The following is a 20,452-nucleotide window of genomic DNA, read 5'->3' as shown; positions in this document are numbered from 1 at the left end:
TCTTTCATTCCTTGAAGTCGATTTATTGAAGAACAGAATTCCCACAGTCTAGATTTTGCTCATTGTATCTTGATGGTCTCACTTAACACGTTCCTCCGACCCCCGTATCTCCTGAAAATTGGGAGGGAGATATGGAACTGATGGTGGTGTGTCTCTGTGGGGGCGGGGGAGCAGAGACATTGTGTCTGGTTGTCACTGATTTGTCAGGAACCACTGGTGATCATTGCCTAGAAACCTTAATGCATTAGGGGTTTCCAAATGGTTATGTTCTCATTCATTTATTCCATTATCACTTACCAGCTAAAATGCTTTGTAAAGATAAACTTTGCCTCACTAAGTATTTGATCAGCACAGGTACAGTTTGATTTAGAATAGGATAAGCATAAGATATGTCCCCTTTATTTACCAGTTTTCAAAATGAACAGATTTCCTAGCATCCTCCAGAGGTGACTGGAGACATGTTGAGTTTTATTTTGTTTTTCTAATATCACTACTAACTCATGGGTTTAACTAGATTTGATGCATTTTAACCCATTGCAGTTATTATCCTCATTGGTGCTCAGCTTTTTCTGGCTTTAGCCAGTAGAAGCATCCAGGATATGATCCTAATCTAGTAGAAATGCTTAACTTACTAGTTTCTAGCAATAAGATGTTCCAAGCTCTTCTTATATATTTTCTTCCTCAGAGCTAGAATCGGCCATTTCTGCAAGGAGTCGGGGTTCCTTTATGGGAAGTGGCATCATTATTTAGAGGCCACGACCCAGGTGCTGTGGGTGTTGAGCACCATTTTTTTCCACCTCTGAAAATCCATCCAAAGCACAGCCACCCATGAAGACCATGACGGCTGTCAGCCCACCGCCGTCACCATCCAGCTTCACCTTGCCTCCAGCCCACCCTGCAGGCTCCATAACACCCACCTTCCTTCTCCAGCCCGCCTGGGCCCTTTGACCACGCCACTTGAGTCGAAGTGTCCCGCATCTTAAAGCATTTCATGGACCTTCTTCTACTTGCTCTTTCACTATCCTGTCTCTTTTTTTATGGACCCAAGACAAGAGGATAGATCATAATTTCTTAAAGTCGCCTCCAACTTTGTTTTTGAGCTCTGTTGGCTTGCCAGAGTCATTCTTGTTCCGTGAGATCATCTCTGAGCGGTCCCTCTCTCTCCCACATTACGGCGCACGCACTGGGGAAAGGTGGGGAGGGGTGGGTTAACAAGTACCAAGTGCTCACCAATGCATGTCCTCCTCCTGTGCTGGGCACTTCATGTCCGTTATGTCATCTGAGCTTCGTTACAAAGCTCTGAGCTAAGTATGGCGGTTCCCATCGCAGAGGGGAAGGACACTGAGGTCAGAGGCAGAGCTGGGAGTAGTCTACCTTTCTCCAGAGCCCAGGCCGCTCAGACTACGTTATCGTGGTGGTACATCCCAGGAGGACTTCTGCTTGGATGGATCCACCAAAGAACCTGTCCCAAGCCCTTCTGCAAACTTGCTGATGTCTGCTTTCCTGACCCTGCAGCAGTTCCCCGTGGCTTTCAGGAGTAAATCCACACTTTGTGCGTTCTGGCTTTTGGCTTCATTCTCTTAACACCTCACAGACTTACGACTTTCCAGCAGTCTTCCCGAAAACGCACCTGTTCTCGTGTCTCCAGCCCTTTTACATGTCCTGCTCCTTCTTCCCCTAGTGAACTCCTTCCCCTCTTAGGAGCAAACAACACATCTCCTTTGGGAAGCCCTCCCTGATTTCCACTTTCAATGGGCTAAGTGATGCCACTTTGGCTCCCACAGGGGACTGTGCTGTGCTCTGGGGCTGGGTCTCATTCATCCCTTTGACCCCAAGACCCAGGAAAGTAGCTCAGCAAGGCTGTCGAAGGCATATTTAGACAAGTGAATGCGTGTGGGGTCCCAGCTATCCCACGCTTACTCACATGGGTAAACTGTTACCGTCTTTGAAATAGTCTTTACAGTTTCTTGTGGCCTCTGTCGCTCTCTTCTTCCGTTGTGCATGTTTATTTTTGTCGTAAGTTAAATTGTGCTCTAGGCCTGGAAGACGCAACCAGCTTGAGGCTCGCAATGCATCGCTTTGCATGTAGTCAAGACTTGATAATTATCCGTGGAATTAAATCAAATGGAAGGTTGTACAAAAGGAAGCTACAGTGCAAGTGTCAGGCATGCAGTCAGAATGCCAGACAGATGGTTAAAGCAACTCTGATTTACTACAATTTCTTTTAATAGGTTCTCTGTACAGATTTGCTGTCAACATGGATTGTTGGTTGAAAAGAAAACCAGGGAGGTGCAGTCGCTCTTGTGAGGGACAGTAACCAGCAGTGTTTTGCCACTTCCAGTGTGATGGTCCCGGATTTTTGCTCTGGGACAGGACTTAGTCACGATGCTGAGAAGGCCTAGATGATAAGCAAAAATGCTTCCACCTAAATGCTCAGACCCCCCGTGCTCAGCGCCAGCCACCTTGGCCCTCTCTGCTCCCTTTCTTGCTGCCTCCACCTCCTTTTCCTTCTCTTCTTAAAGCCTAGACCCACCTGAGACTACCATCGTGCTCTGACGTAGAAGGCGGAGTTGTTCATCTGGCTGTGGGACTCTGCTAGAAGAGAGTATTGCTCGGGGGCCAGCGTGGCCACACTGTCCATTTATTCAGAAAATAGACATTAAGCAGTCATGGTGTGGCAGGTGCTGGCAGTGCAGGGGCGGGCAAGGCGTCAGGTCTCTTGGAGTGCTCCAAATAGTGGCGGGGACGGGGTCCTTCAAGTATGCACACCAATAGCTAATTACAAATGGTGCTAAGTGAGATGGAGAGGAAAACAGAGATCTGTCCACAGAAGAGTCTGGCCCCACCTTCTCCATGAAGCCCTCCTTGGTTCCTCCTGGCAGTGCAAGCTTGGCCTAGTCTCCCTCATCACCCAGAGCCATGCCTGTGCCGGCCTTCAGCCCACTGAGACTCCGGGTGTACATGACTGCCAGCTCCTAGGGCAAGGGTTCATTCTTCCCTAGAACAGTGTATGGCATACAGCAGGTGCTCAATCAGCATTTAAGAGAGGGAGGAAGGGAATGAGCACATTTTACAAGACCCATCCATCAGAAGAAGGAATCAAAGACTTTCCTGATCATGATGCTGTGATGAAGAACTAGTTCCAAAATTTTAGCTGTGTCCCCAAGAAGAAGGCATCTCTTCTCCAGAAGGGATGTAGAGGATGAGTAATGAACAGAACCCTTCAGCCCAGGGCCTGGCCTGTGTAGGAGCTCAGCACCGGGTACATCCCTTCCCCTGCACCCTAGAAGTTTCCTCAGGATGGTGGTGTGTTCTGATGGAAGCAACGCCCAGCAGCAGTCCCTGGCATCCTCTCAGAGCAGACCTGAGACGGGTCAGGGGGCAAGGCTGGCATCCTGCTCAGCTCTGAATCTCCAGCACAGGCCCATCACAGTCAGGACTAAGGGAATGTTTATTCTGAATGGCACTGGCCTCGTGTCATAATAACAGCCCATCCATGCTGGTTTGCGTCTTCCTTGGAGAACAAGAGTGTTCCCCTCCTAGATATGTTGCTAAAAATGTATCTTCTTAGCCTTTCACCCAGTCTCCTGGGATTTGTGTCCTGGGGAAAGGGTGGCGGGCCCTGGTCCCAGAATCCCTGGGTGAGCATAGCAGATGCATTTGCCCTGTACATGGTGCCCCCAGCCACCTGTTTCAGCCTGGCAATGGCAGGCAGTTGGATGCACACAGAGAACTCCCACCTTAATCTGGCACCTTCACTTTTCTGTCCCAGGGCTCTAGCTTTGAAGCTCCCTCGGTTGGCACCCAGTGTGGCCTGGAAGCGTGGAGAGGTGGCCGCTGGGGGTCACCTCAGTAATGGGGAGACGTCTCCTGGGGACACTGTCTACAGGTTCTCAGTCCCATGGGGTTGAGGCTCAGTTGCCCACAGTGACTGGCTCAGTAAGGTTGCCCCCTTTGCTGGCTCTTCCTCCGTCTCTGAATCACTGTCCTTTTCCTTCACCCCTTTCCCTGGGATTTCTTCTTTCAGATGACTCCAGACTAAGACACTGGGGAAGGGAGATGGTAGAATCTTCTTCTAGGGACCTTTACAGGGAAATCTCCTAAACTTTCTGAACTTTAGCCTCCTCATCCGTGAAAGACAGAGACTAGCCTGTGGCCTGACCCGCACATGGGGCTGTCATCTGGTTCCCCAGAGGCACCACATCCTGCTGCACTTGCTAGTGCTGCTGCCTGAGCGCCCTCCCCCTCCATAGCTGGTGAATGACTCAACCTTCCAGACGCAGCCACCTCCCCACTGGACTGGAAACCACCTAAATGTCCGACAGTTACGGAATGGTTAAGTCACATATACGTGTGCCCTCATCTGAGATTGAGAAAGCCAGTTAAAGGGATATTTTTGATGGCATAAGGAAGCACAGTGAGATTATCTGATACTATAAGAGCGAGCTATAGAACTAGGTGTACCCAGTGTACGTGTGTGTGTGTGTCTAAGACGGAAGAGCTGGTAAGAAAATACGACATGTTATCTCTAAGGGTAGAATTATTTTCTCTTGGTTTTTTTATATGTTCGAAGTTCTCTTACATGAGCATGTTTTTCTTTTCTAGCGAGAAATAAATCCACTTGTTATTTAAAACAAACAAAAATGCTGCTCAAATGTCACCTCCTTTTTAATCTGCCCTCACAGAGGCTGAGCCTCCGTAGAGGGATCAGACAACCCTTGGGGATTCACGTACATGAGCTTATTCCCCATGAAACTTCTCTTGGCTTTACGTGGGACTGCAGAAGGGACTGTGTTTCAGACATTTTCATATATTTAAAAAAAAAAAGAGCTGTTTCATAAAACTGGGACAACATACAGTGTAGTGTTAAAGATGTGAACTCTGGAGCCAGCTGGCCTGGGATCAAATCTGGATTTTTTCACTTGCGAGCTGTGTGGCTTTGCTCAAGTTACATTACCTCTCTGGGTCTCATTTTCCTCATCTGTAAAATGGAGATAATAATGGTACCTATTCATTGGATTGTTGGGAGGCTTAAATGAGTTACTATATGTTTATAAAAAATGGTGCCACATCAACGTGCCTGGTACAAAGGAAGTACAGGCAAGCGTGTGTTCTCTCACCATCCTCATCATTGTCTGTTCAAGAGAGAGTTTCCACAAGCAGTGCTCCTTCAGGCTAAACCACTGAGTGACCTTCAGACAAGTCCAGAATTAGCCCACCAGTGAACTGATCCAAACAAAACACAACAATGCCGCCTTTATTCACTGGCCACACCCCTACCCAGAGCCCTTGTTTCAACAGAGGCCACCACTTGGGAATTCAAGTGGACTAGTACTTGATGTGGCACTTTTTAAGCAGGATTGAGCCACTGAAAAAAAATGACTGGCTTATTCAGGAGTAATAAGGATATAGACATGAAGGTCAAAAAGCCACAGAGAATGACATAAAGAAACTTGACTCAGGTGACACACAAAGATAAAAGGAAGTGAGGTGCAGAAGCTGCACCAGGTGCCTGGAGCCCCTCTGGCTCTCCCTCTGCATCGCCCATGCTTTCCTCTGTGGCTCCCTCCCGCTTGGAAAGATGCTCTGTTCTCAGTACTTGGTTCAGAAGTGTGGGGAGGACCTTATCATATTACATTGCAGTTTGTGGGCAGGTCTTTGCCCTTCGTCCCCTAACTTAAGCATCATCTGAGCACTGATTGTGTAGCATGTGCCCGGCACTATACTGGTCTCTGACGGCCACCACTGGTAGCTGCCCCACAGGGACATACTGACCCCAGAAGAGAAGTCCTTGTTTGTCATTGTATTCACAGCTCCCGGCCCAGCCCCTGGTACCAGAGATGCCCATGCATGCTTAAGAATGAAGGAGATAAGCAGTGCCAGCTCCACTCTGGCTGTCCTGGGTTGCTTGTTGTACCCACACTTTACGTGTCATCAGCCAATATACCAGATCAATTTTTGTTGGTCTCTCCAAGGTTGTTACAAGTGCTTAGGGTGTACGGATGCCCACAGACATATACTCATGCACAATGGCTTGGTGTTTTCCATGAGAAACTCCCAGGATGGCACAACTCACATCACCTTCTGCTTAAGTGAGAACAGACCTTTAAAGCCAAGAAAATGGCTCTGGTTCTCCATCTAAAGAGATAATGTGATGTGGCATGGCAAAAGACAGAGAATGGTGACATATTTGATGATGGACCCCTCTGTGCCTGTGCAGTGTTTTAAATTCCCATGGCTTACTTGAGACCTCCACCAATGTTTTAGTTCAGATAGTTTTGACTGCCCAAAGCTAATCAATGGTGCATCCGTCTTCCTCCGTACATACTTGTAGTTGGAGGGCAGCCGAATCACGTGCTTGGTTGAACAGTGAATTCACATCCAGGGGCTATGTGCTTGGCAGCCTTCCAACTCTGCAGAGACTACAAAATGGACCAAAACAAAGACGCTGGTGGAAACTTTAAGACACAGGACTATAGATCCCCCTGTCAGTGCCAATCACAACACCAGCCTCTAAGTTCCCTTTTTTGGCTGTGCTCCAAGGTCCAGATGTCAGATCCTGGTGACTAAACAGTTGTGTCAAGTAGAGGGGAGTGTGGGGGGACCCTGACTGTCTGTTGAGGCCACTGTGATCTGCTTCCCATACTTACCTGATATTTTACATTATGGCTGCTGAAATAAGTATCCTTTTAGTTAAAAGTAATAAAACTCCTCTGATTTAAGGGCTGGGATGGAGGGGGTTGGGATTTTGCATTTTCTTTTGACAATCTCACATGGAGGAACAATGAACCCGCACATTGTAGGCAAGGATGAGTATTGGGAACAGAACCTGTCCCTTTAACCAAGGAAACTGTTATAGGCAGATTGATAGCCCTCCAAAGATGTCCACATCTCAGTTCCTGGTATCTGTGAATATGTTACCTTGCATGGCAAAGGGAAATAAAGGTTGCAGGTGGAATTTCTGCTGCTCATCAGCTGACTCTAAATTAGGGAGATTGTCCTGGGTTATCCAGGTGCCCCGGTGTAACCATAGGGTACTTTTAAGGATCCTTAAAAGTAGAAGAGGAAGACAGGAGAGGAGGTCAGAGTAATGCAAAGTGAAAGGAATTTGACCTCCAGCCCCTGCAGCCCCATTGCTGACTTTGAAGATGGAGGAAGAGGGCTGCAAGCCAAGGACTGTAGGTGGCCTCTAGAAGCTAGAAAAGGCAAAAAATGGATTCTCCCCTAGACCCTCCAGAAAGAAACATGGCACTGCCAACACCTTGATTTTAGCCCAGTGAGACCCATATTGGCCTTCTAACCTGTAGACCCATAAGGATAATAAATCTGTGTTGTTTCAGGCCACCAAGGATATAGCAAAAGACAACTAATACAAAAACCCGCGGTGTAAAGACCCCATGAGGAACCATGGATAGACATATATTCCAGGGCAGTTCCAGAGAAAGCACTAAAAATGCCACTGTACCTTGAGTGATGGTTGTACTAGTGGGACAGAATCCTCCTTGGGAAAGCAGAAATGACCTTGCCAGGCATCCTTAAGTAATGAGGAAGCTCTGTCTTCTCATCTCAGCTCTGGAAAAAACCAAAAAGCCATGTAGTTTCTTCCTGGAAGTGGGTTCTCACTTGGGAAAGAGCACAGCTTGCATGGTAGGGCTTTGAAATGGTCTTTATGCTTTGTCTTGTATTCAAATGCTTCTGTAGGGCTCAGCCAATGTTGGCTAAGTTACCACCATCTCCTTGGTGATGGGAAGAAACATATGTCTCTCTTAAAATCATGGATTTCCCCCCCTCCAGTGAAAGCTTATTTGGCTGGAAAAATAGCAAATTTATGTTGATTTTTTTTAATAGGCAAGTTTATATTTTTAGATTTACAAGAAAAATGCAAGGACAGTACAGAGTTCCCATATTCCTATACCCAGTTTCTCATCCTGTTAACTTCTTACATTAATATGGTAGGTACCTTTGTTACAATTCATGAGCCAGTGTTTATATATTATTAACTGAAGTCCATAGTTCACTCAGATTTCTTCAGGTTTTACCTGATGTCCTTTTTCTGTTCCGGGACATCATGTAGGACACCATATTACACTTGGCCGCCACATCTCCGTGGGCTCCTCTTAGCTGTTACATTTTCTCAGACTTTCCTTGCTTTTAATGACCTTGACGGTTTTGAGTACTAATCAAGGATTTTTTAGGATGCCCCTCTATTGGAATTTGTCTGATGTTTTTCTCAAGATCGGTCTAGGGTTTAGGGGGTTTTGGAAGGAAGAGCAGAGGTAAGTGTTGTTTTCATCACCTCACATCAGCTCCCATGTGATTGATGTTGACCATGCTCACCTGGCTGAGGCAGCTATTAGTCAGGTTTTTCCACTGTCAAGTTACTCTTTTCCCCCTTCCCATATCTGCTCTTGGGTAGGAAGTCACTATGCACAACCCACATTTAGGGAGTGAGGGGCTGTGTTCTTCCTCCTTGAGGACATGGGATCTACATGAATTATTTGGAATTCTACAAAGGAGAATTTTTTCCTCTCTCGCATTATTCAGTCATTTATATTGGTATAGATTCATGAATAATTTTGTGCTTTGGGTTATAATCCAATACTACTTCATTTATTTTGTGGCTCAAATTTTTCCAGCCGCCTTACTTTCTGCTTGTAGACTCATCTGGTACATTTCCTCTCTGGTCCTAGAATCAGCCATTTTCCCAAGAAGCCCTAGTTGCTTTTATTGGAGTATGGTACTAGCAGCCCAGATCTGGGTAGTAGGTATGTTCATTGCTACCAGAGTCATTTCTTTTAGGCCTTCTCAGCTAACAGGACAAGGAAATATATGTGTATACTCTAATCCATTAAACACACATATCTCTAAATATTTCTGTAGGTAGCAATCTGTATATTAAGATAAACGTGAATTCTTACTAAGGTCTCCAACTCTAATTCATTACCACGTGGATCATTCTAGCCTTTTCCCTTGCTTATCTGTAACCTCCCACTCCAACAATGACAGACCTGGTTTCTACCATCCACCATCCATTTACCCAATTGTTCAATTCTGGTATACATGTATAGCAGTATCAGAATTGTTAACCCATAGCCCTGTGGGGAGTAACTTTATTAACTAGAATACAGTGCTTGTGTGTAGTTCCTCTTACCTTAGGTCTCTCAGACTCCATTCATTCCCAGTGATACTTAGGTCTGCACTGTTCCCCTACCCTCCTTCAGTGAGGTTGTCTCATATGTTTGTATTACAGTTAGATTCTGTTGTCATATCTGCATTCCATCCTTGGGTTTCCAACCTCCTTTTTTTTTTAACTTTTTTTTATTGAGTTATTGTCATTTTACAATGTTGTGTCAAATTCCAGTGTAGAACACAATTTTTCAGTTATACATGAACATACATACATTCATTGTCACATTCTCTTTCGCTGTGAGCCACCACAAGATCCTGTATGTATTTCCCCATGCTACACAGTACAATCTTGCTTATCTATTCTACGTTTTGAAATCCCAGTCCCTTCCCCGTCCCCGTCCCCCTGGCAACCACAAGTTTGTATTCTATGTCTATGAGTCTGTTTCTGTTCTGTAGTTATGGTTTTTTTTTTTTTTTGATTCCATATATGAGTGATCTCATATGGTATTTTTCTTTCTCTTTCTGGCTTACTTCACTTAGAATGACATTCTCCAGGAACATCCATGTTGCTGCAAATGGCGTTATGTTGTCAGTTTTTATGGCTGAATAGTATTCCATTGTATAAATATACCACATCTTCTTTATCCGGTCATCTGTTGATGAACATTAAGGCTCTTTCCATGTCTTGGCTATTGTAAATAGTGCTGCTATGAACACTGGGGTGCAGGTATCATTTTGAAGTAGGGTTCCTTCTCGATATATGCCTAGGAGTGGGATTCCTGGGTCCTATGGTAAATCTATTCCTAGTCTTTTGGGGAGTCTCCATAGTGTTTTCCACAGTGGCTGCACCAAACTGCATTCCCACCAGCAGTGTAGGAGGGTTCCCTTTTCTCCACAGCCTCTCCAGCATTTGTCATTTGTGGACTTTTGAATGTTGGCCATTCTGGCTGGGGTGAGATGATACCTCATCATAGTTTTGATTTGCATTTCTCTTGATAATTAGTGATATTGAGCATTTTTTCATGTGCCTATTGATCATTTGTATTTCTTCCTTGGAGAATTGCTTGTTTAGGTCTTCTGCCCAGTTTTGGATTGAGTTGTTTGTTTTTTTCTTATTAAGTTGTATGAGCTGCTTATATATTCTGGAGGTCAAGCCTTTGTCTGTTTCATACTTTGCAAAAATTTTCTCCCGTTCCATAGGTTGTCATTTTGTTTTACTTATGGTTTCCTTTGTTGTGCAGAAGCTTGTAAGTTTAATTAGGTCCCATTTGTTTATTCTTGCTTTTATTTCTATTGCTTGGGTAGACTGCCCTAGGAGAACATTTTTGAGATGATGTCAGATAATGTTTTACCTATATTTTCTTCTAGGACGTTTATTGTATCTTGTCTTACATTTAAGTCTTTGATCCATTTTGAGTTTATTTTTGTGTATGGTGTAAGGGAGTGTTCTAGCTTCATTGATTTACATGCTGCTGTCCAGTTTTCCCAACACCTTTTGCTGAAGAGACTGTCTTTATTCCATTGTATATTCTTGCCTCCTTTGTCAAAGATTAGTTGACCAAAAGTTTGTGGGTTCATTTCTGGGCTCTCTATTCTGTTCCATTGGTCCATATGTCTGTTTTTGTACCAGTACCATGCTATCTTGATGACTGTAGCTCTGTAGTATTGTCTGAAGTCTGGGAGAGTTATTCCTCCAGCCTCTTTCTTTTTCTTCAGTAATGCTTTGGCAATTCTAGGTCTTTTGTGTTTCCATATAAATTTTACTATGATTTGTTCTAGTTCTGTGAAATATGTCCTGGGTAATTTGATAGGGATTGCATTAAATCTGTAGATTGCCTGGTTTCCAACCTCCTAAATGATTTTTTTAAGTTTGCATACATTAAGGTTTACTACTTGTGCTATAAAGTTCTATGAGTTTGACAAATGCATAAAATCATGTATCCATCATTACAGTATCATACAGGACCAGTCTCATCGTCTTAAAGTTTTTCCATACTTTGCCTGTTCAACCCTTCCCCAAACTCCTGGTAACCACCAATCTTTTTACTGTATCTATAGTTTTAACTTTTCCAAATGTCATATAATTGGAATCATACATAGCATTTTTAGACGAGCCTCTTTGACTTAGGAATTGTACATTTAAAGTTCTTCCATGTCTCTTCATGGCTTTATTGCTCATTTCTTTTTATCACTGAGTATTTCTTCATATGGATATACCACAATTTGTTTATCTATCTGCTTACTGAAGGCTATCTTGGTTGCTTTGAGATTTTGGCAAACATGAATAAAGCTGATATAAATATCAGATGCAGGTTTTTATGTGAATATGTTTTCAAATCAACTGGGTAAATACCTAGGCACACGATTGCTGGATTAAATTGTAAGACTTTGTAGGAAACTACCAAACTGTCTTCCAAAAATGGCTGTACCATTGTGCATTCCCACCAACAGTGAATGAGAGTTCCTGGTGCTTCACATCCTTGTCAGCATTTGGTATTGTCAGTTTTTTGGATTTTAGTCATTCTAATAAGTGTAGTAGTGTCTCGTTGTTTTAATTTGTTATTCCCTAATGACAAATGATGTTGAACACCTTTTCATATGCTTATTTGCCATCATACCTGTTCTTTGGTGCCATGACTGTTTAGATCTCTTGCCCATTTTGTAGCCAGGTTGTTTGTTTTTTTATTGTTCAGTTTTAGAGTTCTTCGTATATTTTGTATACAAGTCTTGTATCAGATATTTATTTTGCAAACATTTTCTCCAAGTCTATGGTTTGTCTTTTCATTCCCTTAATGATATCTTTCACAGAGTAGAATTTAATGAGGTCCAACTTACCAATTTTTCTTTCATAGATTATCCTTTTGGTATATAAAAATTCATTGCCAAACCCAAAATCACATAGATTTTCTCCTGTGTTTTTTTCCTAGAAATTTTATATACAGTGTTTTATGCTTAGTTCTGTGATCATATTGAGTTAAATTTTATGAAAAATGTATGCTCTGTGTCTAGATTAATTTTTTTGCATATGGACAGCCAGTTCTAACACTGCTTGTTGGTAAGACTATCTTTTCTTCATTGAATTGCTTTTGCTCCTTTGTCAAAGGGAGTCTGTTTGTGTCTGTTTCTGGGTTCTCTGTTCTTTTCCATTGATCTATATGTCTGTTCTTTTGCCAGTACCATGCTTTCTTGATTAGCGTAGCTTTATGGTAAGTCTTAAAGTCTAGTAGTGTCAGTCCTCCAACTTTTTTCTTCTTCAATATTGTGTTGGCTACTCTGGGTCTTTGCTTTTCTGTGTAAACTTTAGAATCAGTTTGTTGATATCCAAAAAATAGCTTGCTGTGATTTTGACTGGGATTGCATTGAATCTATAGATGAAGTTGGAAAGAATTGACTTCTTAATATTATGTCTTCCAGTCCATGAACACTGAATCTCTCTCCATTTATCTAGACCTTCTTTGATTTCTTTCATCAGAGTTTTATAATTTTCTGCTTATCAATCCTGTATACATTCTGTTATATTTATATGTAATTATTGCATTTTGGGTGCTACTATAAATGATATTGTATTTTAAATTTCTAATTCTAATCATTCATTGCTGGTATATAGGAAAGCAATCGATCTTTGTATATTAACCTTGTATCCTGCAACCTTATTATAATTGCTTATTAATTCTAAGAGTTTGGGGGGTTTTGTTCTATTTTGGTTTGGTCAATTCTTTGGGATGTTCTACATAGTCAATAATCTTACCTACAAAGATGAATTCATTTCCTCTTTCCCAATTTGTATGCCTTTTACTTCCTTCTCCTTTATTATTGTACTAGCTAGAATTTTTAGTATGATTTTGAATAGGTGTGATAAGAGGAGACATCTTTGCCTTGTTCCTCATCTTAGGGTATAAGCATCCAGTTTCTCACCTTTAATTATGATGTTTTTTGTTAGCTATAGTTTTTTGCTGGATGTTCTTTCAGGTTGATGTTTCACATAGAGATAAATTGTTGGGATGTGCTCACCAGACAGTGTCGTTGTCTTTAGCTGCCAGTAAGTTCTGTGGGGGCCCTTGAGCCATGAAGAAATTAAGGGAGCTTTAGGAGCTTTCCAGAGGACCAGAAATTAATCACTAGAGTCCTGATAAGAATCTCAATCAGCCTAGGTATCTCACTGGGACCCTCCTGCACTGAAGGAGGAAGAACATCCTGCTTATTCTCTTGCCCTCCCTCAGTATGTTGTTTGGGTTTTTCCCTCTGTAGGCACAGGGAGCATGGTCCAGGGCGTGCTGGGGAACAAATGGATTTGCAGCCCTTGACTCTCAGGACCCCACCTACTTATTTGCCCCTCTGTCCCTCTCCACAGCTTCCCCTGTGTGCTCCCTACTTTCCCGGTGCTCAGACATAATCAGTCCTCTAACACCTGCCTTGTTTGTCCACATTTTGCTGTTTTTACACAAGATGTGCTTTTTGTGGGGTACCTGTGTCAGATGAAAATTTAAGTTTTTCAAGTCCAGCTCAAATGTCCCCCTCTCTGGGAATCGTTCCCAGCCTTCTCCATCCCAAGTTATCCTTGTTTGACCTGAGTTCCCAGAGCCCTCTGGTTACACTTCCCTCACCCCTGAGTGCAGCTGACCTCCTGTTGTGTTTTTATGTGCCTGCCCCTCCCACTACCTGTGAGCAGCTTGAGGCCCAACTCACATCAAATCCCCAAACCCTTATCCCCAGTGCTGGCACAGGGTTTGCTTCAGAGGAGATGCCCAGTAACTGTTTATTGGTTGAATGAGTGAAATTACTGGCCTTGCATAAATGGACCCTTCTGTGCTCTTAGAAATGTCTCTCTGTTCTTCTCGCCATACTTGTTTTCCACCTGGTGTTCTTTGAGTCCCTGTATATATATTTTGGAGTGAAAGAGATGCCTGTAGCTATTCTGTTTCCCATGGAAAAAAATGAAAAGGAAAATTACTGTTCATTGCAGACCTACTGCATTCATCCATCAACTTTATAAGCCTGGTGTCCCATGTTCCATTAACTTTATAAGCCCTGGTATAAGAGAGTTCAGGCTCCAAGCCCCAGAAAACGCCAGCTCAATTGGCTTAAACAATAAAGGAACTGATTATATCACTTACACCAAGACACACAAAGCTAGGGTGGCTTTAGGGATGGTGGCTTGGCAGTATCAACAAGAACCCCCTTCTATCTTTCTCCATCAACTTTAGCATACTAGCTTTTTCTTTGGGTTAACTTACCTTATGGCTACAAAGTGGCTGCAGTAAATCCAGGCTTAACATCCCGATGCAATAATGGTTAGAAAGATACCTTCTCTTCCTTGGGCCTGTCTTTAAAATGTAGGAGAACTTTTCTAGAAGCTTCTAGAAATTTCCTGTCACAGTTCTTTGACCAGAATTGTGTTACAAGACAACGTTTGAGCCCATCACTGCTAAGGGGATTGAAATCATCATGTTAGTTTAAATCAATCAAAATCACACCTAGAGGCAGAGGAAGGAGGGGTGTATACTGGGACAAAATGAGGGTTCTTTCAGCAGAGAAAAATATAATCAATATTGGGGAGGAAACCACCAGTGTCAGCTACACCCTTGCTTTACAGAGAATAGTTTTATACCAAATTTCAGGGAGGTTAAGTCACGAACGTAAGGTCCCACAGCTGATAAAAATAGAAGTAGGGTTCAAATCCAGCTCTTTCAAACTCCAAAGCCCATCAGTGTACTTTTCCTGCTGTGTAGCCAGCCCCCGAGTGAGACTGCATTTCCCAGAAGAGCCCAGCACCCTTTCCCATGGTGAGCGCGTCAGGAGTCCCGGCTATCGCCCCGCTCTCCCAAGCCCGACCTTCAGCTGGGCATTTAATCTGTTCATTAAGTTATGACTAATGGCGCTGCGAGACACCGAGGGCTGCACATGCAGACTTAGTTTTAGATTGTTAGAGGAGGTTGAGAGGAGAAACATCATACTCATATTCTAGGCAGAGAAAATTGAATTGCAGCCCTTTCTCTTTCAGAGCACAGGGATCGGCGAGGGGCTTCTGCCGGGTCCTGCTTTGGTTTAATAGAAATGAAACCTCCAAAGCACGCGGGCTGTTTTGGGAACGTGGCCACTAATGCAGCCCCATGGGGCGGGGGCCAGGCCTGAACTGGGCAGTTTGCATATTCACTTTTACAAACAGTTGGCTCCGAGTCAGCAGTTAATGGGATGGGAATGATGTTCCTGTACCAAATCATTTCCTGAAAAAAGAAACATTTCCAACTGCAAACATATCTCAGCCTTTCTTCTCGGGTTTGTTTTGTCTCTGTGAGTGAATTAAAGAGGCAGGGCAGAGGGGAGTGTTTCTGACTGGAGATTTTTCATCTGAAAACATTTTGAACAAGATCTACCCGGAAGAAGAGATCCTGTTCGGCCACACCCTTAGGAGTCCTGGCACATATATTGCATTTCTAGTCACACGTGAGAGGTGTAAGTATCTCCATATTCACAGATTGGCTCTGGCTGTACAACAGTCTTGGGACGGAGGCGGCTTTTTTCTCTTGACAAAATGTAAGCTGAACATGCTGCTCTAGAAATATGCACACATATGTAAACACACACTCAGGGTCAGGCCAAAATAGGATTTTTTTTCCCCTAAGGACAAGCTGAAATCCTTCTTTGCATCCTATACACCCCTTTGGTAAATTGTGCTTCAACTTATAACCTATTCAGTGGAAGGGTGGTGGTCTTAACAGTTTTTTCATTTATTCAACAAATGATTCTTGAGTCCTTACCGTAAGTAGTAATAGCATATAATTACATATCTCTTACCAGGCACTCTTCTAAGTGCTTTACATATATTAAATCATTTAATCCTCTCAACCACCCTAGGAGGTAGGCAGTATTATTATCATCTCCATTTTGCAGATAAGGAAACTGAGGTATAAGAGGCTGGTGAACTTGCCCACAGTCACCTAGCCAGGAAGTGGTGGATCCTGGATGGGAACCTAGGCAGTCTGGCTCCTCTTTGGAGACCTAATAGTGGACAAAAGAGAAAGAGTGCCAGTCTTCCCACGGCTTGCATTCTGTTGAGGGCGAATAGTTAACACATAGAGAAATAATCATTATTTCGGATGGTAACGAGCACTGTGAAGAAAACACGACATGAGAGGGAGGCAGAGGGCTAATCAGAGGGTCTTGCAGGCGGTCTTAGTAGGGAGTTGGGGTTTATTTGGAGGATGATGGTAAGCCGTGGGAAGGCTTAAAGTAGGAGAATGTGGGATCCTATTTACATCCTTATAAACCATCTGATTATGCGATGGAAAGTAGGTAGGGCTGGGGGCATGCGTCAGAAAGCAGTAGACCAGTTGGAAGGTGGTTCTGGTAGTTTAGCTGAAAGATAATAGTGGCCTGACCCAGGATGGTGGTGGTGGTGGAGATGATAAGAAGTGGTTGGAAGAGGGTCCTGGTGTGGCAGTGAAGCCCACAAAACTTGCCAATTTGTTGGCTACAGATGGTGAGGAAGAAGAAGTGAAAGGTGATTTCCTCAGATTTTGGCTTGAACCGCTATGTAAATGGTAGTGCCCTTTAAGAGAAGACTAGGGGATGGACAGGTCTTGGTTTAGTGTTGTTATGGCGGGGACAAGGGCACTGAGACTCACGGGTTCTGTTTTGAATGTGTGAATTGGAGATCTCCATTAATAGACATGAGGGGACACATCAAGTAAGCCTGGAGCTCAGGGTCAGGCCTCGGCTGGAGATTTTAAACGTGGGCATCATCAGCATTTGGATACACAGGATCACCTAGGACAGGGCCGTGCAACTGACTTTGCTGTGACAGTGGAAATCTGCATCGGCACTGTCCGGTGTGGTACCACTTGCCTACCTGGGCCTCTGAGCACTTGAAATGTGAAAGATGCAACTAAGAAACTGAATTTTTTAGATATATTTTTATTGAAGTATAGTCAGTTTACAATGTTGTGTCAATTTCTGGTGTACAGCATAATACTCAGTTATATAGGAACATACGTATATTCGTTTCCATATTTTTTTCATAATAGGTTACTACAAGATATTGAATATAGTTCCCTGTGCTATACAGTGTAAACTTGTTTATCTATATATTAGTTGGTATCTGCAAATCTCCAACTCCCAGTTTATCCTTTCCCACCCCCTTCCCCCATTGGTAACCATAAGTTTGTGTTCTATGTGTGTGAGTCTGAGAAATTGAATTTTCAATTCGAGTTTTAATAGCCGCATGTGGTTAATGGCTACTGTATTGGACAGCGCAGACCTGGCTAGGGGGATGCAAATCCAGAAGGTCCTGGGTAGGAGCTAGTCTCTTCACTGGCCAGCAAGCCCAGCCTCACATCCACACTGTGACGTGACTTGACTTCTACTGCCCATAGCTCACCTAGTGGTGCTTGTTAAGTCATGGAAATCTTGCTTCTTTGTGAGAAACAGCCTGGAAAAGAAAGCAAACTGCTAGTGCTAGGAGGAACACTAGAAGAAATTATAGAAGTCTAAGGAAGCAATTGTTCTTTGGAAAGCAAACGCAATCCTATACTTATAGAATCATTTAAGCTTTGAAGGGTCACTTATAGTTTTCAGTTATGTTTTTATGGGTGGGGGGATTATATAGAGTAGTGGGTGTCTGTGGCTTTGGAGAGTCGAGATGGTGACTGGCCGATATCCCATGTGAATGTCAAGGGCCCACAACAGCAGGACTAAATACCAGCTTCATAATGCGAGTTGTGTCTCTTTAGGGTCGAGTGGGTTTCACTCTCTTTGTTAGGCAATCTCGCTCCCTGTCCAACTGCAACCACCAGTGAGTTTGCTAATATGAAAGAACTCTTTGTAAGCAGCTGTCTTGTGCTTAAGGCTTCTTGCAAGTGTATGCTGGCAATCGGTGAAGCCAGAGTCAATAAAAAATAAAACAGAAAGATGGGACATTGCTTTTATTAAGGTTGATTACGGCTGCTTATCAGTGCTTTAAGAACCTTTGGGTGACCAACACCTTCAGAGAAAATGGTCCTTCGGAGCTTCATTGGTGAAAAGTCATCAGCCAAACTAGAACTGAGTAGAGGTGAAGGGATCTGAGTCACCGCTTTTAAGGGAGGTGATAATCGAAGGTCAGTGTTCAGCGAGAGTCCATCATACCACTGGTTTTGTGGTGGGAATTTTTATTTTTCACTAAGGCTTCATGTGGGGGATGCATGTGTGGAGGGAGCAGACTGGACATCTATAGTGGTCCTTGACCTCTTGTGATTTTTCGTGAGGACAGTAGAGTTGTAGATTTCTAGGATTTGGAAACTGTAAAAGAACTTGCTGGTCAACCATTGTAGCGCATCATGTTCAGCTGAGGAAACGGGCCTGGAGAGGTGGGGTGCCCGGCCCCAGGGCCCACGACTCCTATTGCTGAAGGGACAGGTTCAGAGCCCAGGCTGGATGGGGGCATTCTTGAGCAGCAGCCCGAGGAGGGAGGGAGGATAATCAGAAAATTACTGAGGGAAGCCAAACCAGGAGAGAAGTCAGCAGAGGGTTGACCCGAGGATGGAAACAATCTACAACACAAATGTAGCCTCCACTGGGGGACCTGGTTCATCCGGTCCATGAAGAGTTGTCGGGCGCCCACTGTGCCCCAGACAGCAAGCCCTTGAAAGAGGGACAGGCCAGAGGTGAAGGCAGAGCCTTAAGAAAAACATCAGTGCCCGTCTCACTTCCGTCTTTTCCGACATCGTTTCTGAGAGGAGGCAGATTTCCATGCCCAGTTTCTCAGGAAAGCGAGTGTGGTGACAGAAAAAGTGAGATGAAGGGGACAATTTGGTCCTTGTAGCAAGGAGAGGCAGGAATTTGTTGCAGGCTGAGTAACAGCTGCAGGCTAACGTGGCTTTATTTCTCAATTTCTCAATACATACCAGTATGGAGCACGACTGTGACGGAGCCCCACCCCTAGTCCTCAGTGGGCTGCAGTGTGACCCTGTGCTTTCTTCCCGCAGTGTCCGAGCTTCAGGAGGAAGGCATGAACGCCATCAACCTGCCCCTCAGCCCCATCCCCTTCGAGCTGGACCCTGAGGACACGATGCTGGGTAACGGGGTCTCTTGTTCTCTGGGTTAGCCTAATTCCTTCATGTGGGACCACCCTGCTGACTGCCTTTTCTTTTTAAAGAGGAGAATGAAGTGAGAACGATGGTGGATCCCAACTCACGCAGTGACCCCAAACTTCAAGAACTGATGAAGGTAAGAGGAAATCAGAAAAGGGCTTCAGGTGCCTCCCAGACTCAACAGGTGTCTGTAGACCACCCGCCATGTGCAGACACCACGGGAGCCCCTGCAGAGAGAATAGAAAGTCCCAGCCGTCCCTGTCCACAGGCAGCTTGTGGTCCAGGAGGTGGACATGGAAAACTTAACAGAAGTGGGCACGACTAAAGCCCAGGGAATGGTGTTGGTCATGAGTGCCAGAGAAGTTAGCGCAAGTAAGCGCACATTTGCTAGGGTCTTACAGTTCACACAGTCCTTTCACTGCTTTTCTCAAGGACCCTCCAAAGCATCCTGTGAAGGAGGATTTAGTATTATCCCCATTTTACAGATGAGGAAACCGAGTGTCAGAATAGGCAGGTGGTTTGTGTATGGTCACAGCAGAGTGGAGGAGGTGGGGTTCAAACAGAAATGAGAGGAAGTGAAATATTGTGCATAATGTTCTTTGCACAGTGGCTGACAAGTGGTCACCCCTCAAACAATGTTCATTTCATCCCCCTTCTGATTCACTGTCCTGTGTTCTTCTTCAGCTTGTCCAAGCTGCACTTAAAAAACAGGACAAAAAGCACTGGATGCCAGAGTGATTCATTTAAAATGCTAATCTGAATATATCATTTTTCTGCTCAAAACCTATGTGTCATTTCCTATGAACTGCAGGTTGAGGCCTACGCTCCTGGGGGTGGTTTGGGACTCTCCATGCTCTAGCTGCCTCTCCAACCCCAGATCGTCCCTGCCTGGCCACACAGGACACCGGACCTGCTGGTGGTGGCCCCCTGAACACACCCACACTCTGCGATCACTTCCAGCATGCCCCACCACCAGGCCTTTGTTCGTGCGGTCCCTCTGCCCAGATGCTCTACCCACTCTTCACCTGCAGCCACAGCCAGGCCACGTCCTCCAGGAATCCTTCTCTAAGCCCCAGGGCTGTAGCTCTCCCCTCTGTGTGCTGCTGTGGTTCTTGGATTTAATTCTGTCCTTGCAGTCACCACATGACATTACACCTACTTGTATACATCTCTGTCTCCGCCACTACATGGCGAGCCTCTGGGGATTAAAAATTGTCTCTTTTTTTCATCACTGCACCCCCAAGGTCCAGCAGAGA

General features: G+C 44.3%; 1 protein-coding gene across 1 annotated transcript in view; it reads left to right on the top strand.

Moving 5' to 3' along the window:
- PARVA (parvin alpha) overlaps positions 1–20,452 on the top strand; it is a 145,805-nt gene that overhangs the window by 74,759 nt on the left and 50,594 nt on the right. The window contains exons 2-3 of the mRNA XM_031460014.2: positions 19,092–19,181; positions 19,262–19,332. Of these exons, the coding sequence (XP_031315874.1) occupies positions 19,092–19,181; positions 19,262–19,332 (161 nt within the window). The remainder of the gene's footprint in view (positions 1–19,091; positions 19,182–19,261; positions 19,333–20,452) is intronic.

Source organism: Camelus dromedarius, chromosome 12, assembly GCF_036321535.1.
Source record: "Camelus dromedarius isolate mCamDro1 chromosome 12, mCamDro1.pat, whole genome shotgun sequence".
Taxonomy (NCBI): Eukaryota; Metazoa; Chordata; class Mammalia; order Artiodactyla; family Camelidae; genus Camelus; species Camelus dromedarius.
The sequence above is the reverse complement of the archived record's forward strand: the minus strand, read 5'-3'. Positions and strand labels throughout refer to the sequence as shown.